We start from the raw sequence: 9510 nt of genomic DNA on the forward strand, positions 1-9510 counted from the left end.
GAAAACAGGCTTTCTCTTTGGGGGACAATTAGCTAGACTTTGTTAATAATGTGGGATAAACAATGGTGAAGAATAAGGTCTATGTTGCTTCTGCAGGGATATGCTGTGAAGTACTGGAGAGACAACGGCATCCCTTCAGAGAAACTCATCATGGGGTTCCCCACCTATGGGAGGACCTTCCGGCTCCGCACTTCTGACACCTCAGTCTGTGCCCCAGTCTCTGGAACAGGGTCATCTGGTCCTTACACACATGATGCTGGCTTCTGGGCTTACTATGAGGTAACCACCATGGCTAATTCAGGCTAAAATGCCCTGGGGAAAACTCAGCCCTCCAAGTCATCTTGCTATTCTTATATTCTTGAGATTTTATACCCTGGCTTTCACAGGTCTGTGGAAAGGAAGGTTGATGGCTGTGGAATACTTTTCACTTAAAAAAACTATCTGAATTGTCTTTTGGGGTTTTGAAGTGTATGGTACCATCTTTCCCACAGCCCAAAGCTATACTGAATTTCATTGCTGCTGCTGCTGCTGCTGCTAAGTCGCTTCAGTCGTTACATCCATGTAAATAGGTGGAGAAGGATTTCAACAGACTAGCCTGGAGAGGGCAAATACTTTGATTTCTCCACCAACCTGAATTGAATGAATTTACTCAAAATTTATGCTGAAAATACACAGAATGATTAGCAGTGTTCGTTACTCAAGTGTTTGTGGAAGAATGATCTCAGCACGTATGGTCATGCTTACCATTTCTCAATCTCTCCTATGAACAGAATTAAAATTTCACTTGCTTGCTGCCTGTTTTCATAAAGATTTGTGTTCATTTTATGAAACAAAATCACTTTTGAGATACATATGTGAAATTAATGTAGATATTTCACAATGTCCCCTTTTCCATCCCCTTCCCATTTCTTACTATTTTTCTTCCAGTTAAAGTCCTTTCTCCTCCAACACATGACATAATCTGACATGTTCAGTGTTGCCTTCCTCATTCGTCCATAGAGCTGTACATTCCTAAGTAAAGCCACAATTGAAGACCAAAAAGTCCTATATGCTTATAAAAACACTGAGTGGTTTGGTTGTGACAATATTAAAAGCTGTAGATGTGTTATGAACAATGTAAAAAAAACACAATTCTAGCTTTGAATCCTAAGCTTATCAGGAGCCCATTTCACCAAGATCTATGGTTTGAAAGTTTTAAATATTCACAGAGTGGGGTACACACCAGGCAGTGTCTAGATAAGTACTTTGAATGCAGCTTCTATGAGGTCTGACCTCGGCACACCTAGAGTAACTAGTGAGACTCCAGGACATCACTAAAATGGGGGGAGGAGGGTAGCCAATCCACTAACTTCCCTGGGGAGTGCTTCTTGTACTTCAGTCCAGGCCCAAGGAGTCAGTAGATGAGTTTAATTCCTTTTGTGACCCCAGTGCTTGCCACTCTGCCTGATTTGCATGGTAGGAACTCAGCATGATGATGACTGACAGACTAAATAGATAATGTAATGGGAAAGGGGGGGGTTGACTCATTTTTACATGAATCTAGGACAGGCTATCAAATTGGGACATTCCCACTCCACACCAAGGAACTCGGACACTTGGAAGAGCTCCTTTTCAGGTATTGTATTCTTCAACTCTGTTCTCTATATTTTCTCTTTGTTAAAAAACTTCTTGTTACTTCTCATTCTGTGCATCCATTCTTTTCCCAAGTTCTTGGATCTTTTTTATAATCATTACTTTGAACTCTTTCTCAGGTACACTGGCTCTTTCTACTTCGTTTAGTTGTTCTGGGGTTTTATCTTATTTCAAGAGAAGCATATTTCTCTGCCATCTCATTTTGTCTAAACTATTTGTATTTTTATGTAGGTGGAATGTTATTAGTTATATTTCTCAGCCTTGGAGAAGTGGCTCTCTGTAGGGTATGTTTTATGTAACCTAGGAGTACACTCCCCATTCATCTCCCAAGGACTAGGGACGAGTGGTCTCAGGGTAAGTTCTTACCTGTTTACAGACTCAGTTCCTCAGGCTGTAGGATTATAGTTTTCTGCCTTATGATGCTTGCCCTCTGGTGGGTGAGGCTAGACTAGAGGTTTGTCAGGCTTCTTGGTTTGTCTGGCCCCTGGAGAGGCCAGTGTTTGCCCAGTGGTGAGTGGAGCTGGAGGTCTTGATCCTCCAGCAGGCAGGGCCATGTCAAGGGACATGTTTAAAGGTGGCTGTGGGCTCAGGAACTCTTTTAACAGGCTGTCTGGTGATGGATGGGGCTGCATCCCCACTCAGTTTGTTGTTTGGCCTGAGATATCCCAGCTCTGGAGCCTAGAGTCTGTTGGATGGGGCCAGGTCTTGCTGCTAATGACCCAAGCAAGATGTCTACCTCCAGTCAGAGTTCATGCAGATGACCCTCCCCCCAATATTTTTACCACCAATATCTTTGTCCCCAGGATGAGCCACCACTCTCCTCACCTTCCGAGGAGACTGTCAAAACCCCAACAGATAGGCCTTTCTCAGGCTTCTATGAAGTTACTGCTTTTGCCCTGAGTGTTGGTGTGCATGAAGTTTTGTGTGTAGCTTTTAAGAGTGGAGTCTCTATTTCCCCCAGTTCTGTGAAGCTCCTGCCATTAAGCCCCACTGGCCTTCAAAGTCAAAGGCTCTGGAGACTGTTCTTCTCGATGTCAAATATGAGGCTGACATGGAGCTCAGAACTTTCACACCTGTGGAAGAACTTCTTCATATTATTCTTCAGTTTGTGAGATCTGATCATATCACAAGTGCACCCCTCCTAGTGTCTCATTGTGGTTACTTCTTTATGTCTTTGGATGCAGGATATTTTTTGGCAGGTTCCAATCTTTTTTAACAAATAGTTGTTTAGCAGTGAGTTGTGATTTTGGTGTGCTTGTGAGAAGAGGTGAGCTCACGAAGTTTTTTCTACTCTGCCACCTTGTCTAGGAATTGTAAGAGCCCCTAAAACATTTACTCTGCCTTAAGTATCCTCTACATCTAGCAAGCCCAAATACAAAGTCAAGCAAGCCATCCAAATCCTTGATATGTATAGACCAACAATATCCTATCACCAGGACTGGCAGTAGAAAACATAAAACTCATTCCTGGGACTTATAGCTAGAGGGCGGGGATGCACAAGTATAATATTTCAGTAAAGTGAAGCCACTCTACTGAGCACTCAGTTAGGAAACCCTCGGACCCTTCTACATTTTTACAGAACAAACCAGCACGAGGAGAGAGCACCTTCTGTACACTGAGTCTTTATGCAGTCATATAGTAATTATGAGCCCTTTGCCCCTCCCTGCGCCCCATGATGGCAGACAGGAGGGTCAGACAATGCAGAAGGACAAGAGCAGCTCTGTCCTCAGTCCTGAAGAGTCTGTGGTCAGGAGGAGCATGTGAAGGTAGTCACAGCTTTTCAGTTGTAGTACAAGCTTAGGTAGGCCAAACGGTTCCGATGCTTTCTAAAGTCCCTGTCTGTGGACAGCTGCAATGAAAAATACTGTCAAAGTCAATATTCACATGAGAACTCCCTGCCTCTGGTCTTCCTGGATGTGTGAAATAGACCCGTATTGTTGGAGCTGTTTTAGCCTACCTGAGCCCCAATCACACAGTAACCTAACCTAGTGAATCTCTCAACATTGCTCTGTATATCTACTCTTTGTCATCTTTTTCTGGAATATATCATGCTAGGAATTATTTTCTACTTGGCAAATCATCAAGTATAGCTGGTAAATGTCTTGAAAACAAAGATTATATGTTTAATTCTTGAATGTTACCTGTAGGCCCTAGCACAATGATGTTAGTACATTTGGCATTTAATAAACACTTGCAGAATTAATCCAAAGTTCCACCAGGGGGGAAAAGGACACCTCTGGAATTATTACAAGTGACACGGGCTGACCATTTATTATGCTACAGGTCTGGTGTTATAATATCTCAATCTTTACAACTTCATCAGATCAAGTCTAGTTTATATCCATTTTAAAGATAAGCAAATTGAGGCTTAGAAAAGTTAGAGGATACATAGCAAACAAATATGGAACTAGTGTTTGAACCCAGGCAGTCTCTTCCTAAAATCCATGTTCTTGCCAGAATGATCCACTGCACCTTGATGATCTAATACTAAGTGATGTGATGGGAAGAGCACTGGCTTAGAAGTCACACAATCTATATTCTAGCTGAGCAACTTCAACAAGCCATTTAATCGAAGCCTCAGTTTGGACTTCCCTGGTAGCACAGCTGGTCAAGAATCCGCCTGCAATGTGGGAGACCTGGGTTTGATCCTTGGGTTGAGAAGAGCCCCTGGAGGAGTGCGTGGCAACCCACTCCAATATTCTAGTCTGGAGAATTCCCACAGACAGAGGAGCCTGGCAGGCTGCAGTCCATGGGGTTGCAGAGTCAGATGTGAAAGTGTTAGTAACTTCAGTCGTGTCTCTTTGCGACCCCATGGTCTGTAGCCTGCCAGGTTCCTCTGTCCATGGGATTCTCCAGGTGAGAATACTGGAGTGGGTTGCCATTCCCTTCTCCAAAAGAGTTAGATGCAATTGAGTGACTAAGCACAGCACAGCACAATCCTCAGTTTCCTTCTCAATCATAGAGGATAATTATCTAAGACTACCACAAAGGTTATTTGAGGACTGAATAAGAAATTGTGACTTTTGTTCAGTCACATACACCTCTAGAAATCTAGTGAAATTGTGTAACTCTTCAAAATTTCCCATAAGTATATATTACACAAAATTGTGCAAGTACTTTCAGGGGATCAAGGATTTCTTGAAGTTTATTCCCAGACCCCTGGTTAAGAATCACTAATACATGTGGAAGTATTAGGTAAAGGCTCCACAGAAGTCCAATCATATTACCTCAGTTTTCAGGGTTCTTTTCTGTAGACATGGAACCTGAGACCAGTCTGGAGATCCAAATTTCATTGGCCAGGTGACTTTCTGGGGTTCCTTTTTCTCTAGTTTATATGTGCCAGGGCTAGAAATAAAAACACAAAATCTTATTTTGAAGAGTTAGTGACCACCACAATTCTAGTTTGGAGAAATCCCACAGACAGAGGAGCCTGGCAGGCTACAGTCCATGGGGTCGCAAAGAGTTAGATGTGAAAGTTTTAATCACTTCAGTCGTGTCTGACTCTCTATGACCTCATGAACTGCAGCCTGTCAGATTCTTCTGTCCATGGGATTCTCCAGGCAGGAATACTGGAGTGGGTTGTAGTGACCACAAACTTCATCAGTACTACCTGTGTACCTGAACTAGTCCTAACTCTTTTGGAAAAGGCAACAGACTGATTAGATCTTAATGTCAGGCAAGCATAGGGTTCCTTTGCCTGCTAATGTGTTTCTAAATAGGTGTTAGTGTTCAAGATTTTTGTCCTGACATTTCAGTGAAGGTAAAAATCAACTCTAGTTTAAGCTATTTCTGTAACCTCACTCTTATTAACCGAGAAACCAAGAGATCCCAGAAGTGGTGGATGATAATAAAGATTTGCCACAGTGATGCTAATTAGTACACATGATGTGAAATTTCTCAACAATAGGGTATTTTGTCTTGCCTTTGTTCATATCATTTTGTCTTTTGGTGTAGACACTTAACTGTGGAAATAAGATGTAGAGTGGACATGGGAAACAAGCTTCATTATCTCCACTTCTTTACTAGAACCTTAAGAAAGTTATATTTCCTCTCTGATCCTTGGAATTCTCACTAGTAAAAGAAAGACCTTGACCATGCCCTATAATTTTCAATGGCTTCCGAAAGCACTGAGACCACCTCCCTTGGTCTATGAGGTTTATGGACTCTAGCCCTTATTCCTCCTCTGTTCTCATTTTCTCCTTGCCCCCTACACTGTAGCCACACTAGCCTTCTTTTTTTTTCCTGCACACCTCCCAACTACAGCCTTTGTACTTGCAGTTCCTTCTGCCTGGGAAGCTCTCAGCCTAGATCTTCACAGGGTCAGTTCAGTCTTGTCATTGTGCTTTCAGATGAAGTCACTGTGCTTTCATTTCCCAGAAAGACCAATCCTTGCCAAAGTAGATTCCAGCCATCACTCCATATCACATCATCTTTGTAAAAAATATTACTATTTTTATTTACTTATTTATTTTAGGCTGTACTGGGTCTTTGTTGGTTCACAAGCTTTCTCTCTAGGTGCAATGAGCAGGGGCTACTCTCCAGTTGCAGTATGTGGGCTTCTCATTGCGGCAGCGCCTCTTGCTGTGAAGCATGGGCTCTAGGGAGTGCCGGCTTCACTAGTTGTGGCTCCCAGGCTCTAGAGCACAGGCTCAGTAGTTGTGGTGCATGGGCTTAGTCGCTCCAAGGCATGCCAGATCTTTCCAGATCAGGGATCCAACCTGTTTCTCCTGCATTTCCAGGCAGATTCTTTACCACTATGTCACCAGGGAAGCCCCCCACCTATTATATCATCTTGTTTGGTGTTATTCAGCACTCCACCAGGTCCCCATACTTCCTGGTGTGCCTGTGGTAGCTCCAGCTCATGGCTACTGTCTTGGTATAATTATTAATAAGACCCCCTTTAAAGTCTAAGAAGTGTCACATGCTGACTAATAAATTATATGGTCATTATTACCACTGATTATTTTCTTGTTTATTTGCTTCTCATCTGTCTGGACTCTAGAATGTAAGCTCCAAGAAATGATTATGGGTGTAATGCAAAATCTTTGGAACCTACACAACTTCTTGGCCTTTTATAAATATTTATTGAATGAATCACCACACTGTACAATTTTATTATTCTAGAGACCTGGAAGGCAAGAGGTTGAATCTTTAAAGATAGATGGTTTCTTATTTAGAGGGCGTGGTTGGGATGTAACCCCTTTTTGTACTTCCTTTCCTATTGCTCTTTGTTGAAGTGCACCAGAAGAAGGGGCACATACCCAGGATAACAAGGGTCCTTTGAGTATGTCCGAAAGCGAGGTGACAAGGTATTAAATGGAGCAAAATTTGGTTTGTGTGTTTGCTCCTGAAGATTGACTGTCTGGTACATGCCTGGGTAAGGTGTCACATCCTGTTTCCAAGAGAAAGATCAATATGTCAGAGGGTGATGTATATATATGTAAAGACTTCTAAGTAGAAAAAACAAAGTCATCCTCCCCCTCTTCATGTATCAGCTATGGTTTATAGAATTAGGCCCACAGTAGGTTGAAAACCAAGATAAGAGTATTGTTCAGCTACCTAAAGGTACCTAATGTTTTGGCTATAGAAATAAACCTATGGGGGCAGAGAGCCAAGGTAACCTATTGTAGCTACTATCCCCACCATCCCACCATCCCACCATCCCACCATCCCACTCAGATTTTCTTTTGGAGCCAGTATCCCTCTCCCTGAGCTTAAGTGTCAAGAAAATGTCCAACAAGAGATTAGGAACCTATACTGAAGACTTGAAATCCAATCACACAAAAAGGTTAAGAAGTTAGAACTGATTTTTTTTAACTGATAAGATATTATACTATATATTACATATAATTATATGATGCATATAAACAAAGCTTCCAGTATTTTATCAGCAGGTGTCTCAGGACTGAAGCTCTGCCTTGGTACCATTTCTTCTGAGAATTATTTTCCATTCTCCCAGGACACTCACACACACATTTCCCACATTAACACCCAAGTTTTCATGTAGACTCCTTAGTAGCTTTTGTCCAGATGACTTTCATCTTGAATTTCAGGACATACTTTAGGTAACCTCCAACTGTGCTCCTCAATGAAAATACATGCAGCAACATGGATCACACTGAAATCTAAGCACGTTCAGCCATTTCTAACCTTGTTCTTTGGCTTAAACCTCACAGCTGTTCTGGCTCCAAAACCATATCCTTTTATACTGGTTGGGATCTTAGCGAGGCTGTATGCCAAGTCTTTACTCTTCATGTGTTATGTAGAAAACAAACAAAGACAAAACATGCATAGAGAACATTATAGTTATTAAAACAGAGTGGTCTCAGAGTATCCCTGAATCTTCTCTGCTCAAGTTGCCCTTTCTTTCTTGATTCCTCTGAATCAAGACCAAACAATTACATATGTAACACAGGCTTCTCTACAAAGAAATGTGGCTGGATAGGTAGAGTGAATGACATTCGAATCCAGTGAATCCACTATTCTGAGCCCCACAGAGCTGAATCAGCTTTATATGGTTTCAACTGAATCTGATTATGATTTCATAAACTACCTACCAGCACAGACACAGTAGGTTTGGACTAAGAGGAAATATTTAGTCACCAGCCTTTGTAGGTATGAATGATGAGGGAACACTTACTGGGGATCGCATGAGGCCAAGACTTGCATTTAGTGGGGATGGCAAAGGTGAGTAATGGCCCTTTACTTTCTGATATCGGCCCTGACAGCTGGTTGCAGACGGAGGACCAGAGAGCACTTTCTCATGCTGGGACCTGGAAGGTCACAAATCGCCCAGGGCTTTTCTTCCAGGAAACTTAGGTATCCTTGGATAGTCTGGGAACTGACACCCACCTGAGGTAAGGTAAATACTCACTTCTTCTGCTATATAACATCCAGGCCCTCTGTGGGGCACTCCCCTAATAGGGAGAAACTTGTTCCCCAGCAAGTCTGAGGGAAAGAAGTGAGGAAAGATCTTCCTATGTTGACATGTTCCAAAGGAGTAGTTAACCAGCGTCTCTGGAGAACGAGAAAGAGGAGAAACTCCACATGAAGGAAGTCCCTGTGGTCCAAATGAGGGTGGGGGCAGGGGCGGTGTGGGGAAGGGTGGCCAAGACCTGAGCAGACTGCACTCTTAACGAAACCGTGACCAATCCAAGGAGACAGGCAAGCCACATTTCCCTCCTTTCCCCCTTGGTCTTTCCCAGTCTCCCCATCTTCCTTCTTCCTCTATCAACTCAGCCCTCCTCACCTGCTTGGCTGAAGCACATCGCGCCAGTGCCTCTAGGGCGAGCGTTTTGAACCGCGTTGCCTAGGGAACAGGCTGGCAGATAACCCCAGCTCTGGTGCGCCTGCGTGGCAAGGGGGCCTGCCATGGAGCCAAGTCGGGCCACGTTGGGTGGGAACCTGCACCGCTAGGGCCAGGAGCCCAGGAGGGTGTGAACTAACAAAAACAAAATAAGTGTATGTGTACCAAAGAAATGAGGGACATAAGAAGGCTGAGGAGTTACTTCACATTTAGGCATATTGATGAAGCATGAAAATCTAATGTGACATATGTTCCTAGATTGGATCTTGAATGAGATAAGAAAGATACATTGTTGGGAAAGTTATTTAGAGGTTTTTTTCCTACTTAGCCAGTCACTGAAAAGACACTAAATTATTATTCAACGTATTTTTTTATGACTGTGTAAGACATTTATTCAAGTTATTCAACAAATATTTATTAGTGTCCAAATAATGGTAAAAATTTAACCATACTGGACCATGTGCTACTTAGATCGTTTTGGAGATTCATCTTTGTCTCCTAAGAACTTAATTTCCAATGTTTTCTCACTGGAAGCAGAATGATGGATTTTACCAGCCAGCCCAACTCCCCCT

General features: G+C 42.7%; 1 protein-coding gene across 2 annotated transcripts; it reads right to left on the reverse strand.

Annotated features, from left to right (window-relative positions):
• Positions 1–3238: 3238 nt before the first annotated feature.
• On the reverse strand, positions 3239–8976 carry LOC133244115 (ciliary microtubule-associated protein 3). Of its 2 annotated transcripts, XM_061410834.1 has the most exons (6): positions 8882–8976; positions 8507–8649; positions 7783–7881; positions 6894–7024; positions 4860–4977; positions 3239–3481 (listed from the first exon to the last, which is right to left on the reverse strand). In XM_061410834.1, the coding sequence occupies exons 1-6, from the start codon at positions 8898–8900 to the stop codon at positions 3413–3415; spliced, it is 579 nt and encodes a 192-aa protein (XP_061266818.1). In that variant the 5' UTR covers positions 8901–8976; the 3' UTR covers positions 3239–3412. The 2 variants fall into 2 exon arrangements, with proteins under 2 accessions (XP_061266818.1, XP_061266819.1); XM_061410835.1 differs by lacking the exon at positions 7783–7881.
• Positions 8977–9510: the final 534 nt, after the last annotated feature.

Source organism: Bos javanicus, chromosome 3 (genome assembly GCF_032452875.1).
Source record: "Bos javanicus breed banteng chromosome 3, ARS-OSU_banteng_1.0, whole genome shotgun sequence".
NCBI lineage: Eukaryota > Metazoa > Chordata > Mammalia > Artiodactyla > Bovidae > Bos > Bos javanicus.

What these genes read in the sequence shown, in the direction of transcription:
- LOC133244115 (XM_061410834.1), bottom strand. An exon ending in GGTTTAAGCCAAAGAACAAG is followed by an intron (nt 7,025 to 7,782) that starts GTTAGAAATGGC and finishes TCTTGGAAACAG; the next exon opens with GATGTGACACCTTACCCAGG. An exon ending in AAGGACCCTTGTTATCCTGG is followed by an intron (nt 4,978 to 6,893) that starts GTATGTGCCCCT and finishes TTTTATTTCTAG; the next exon opens with CCCTGGCACATATAAACTAG.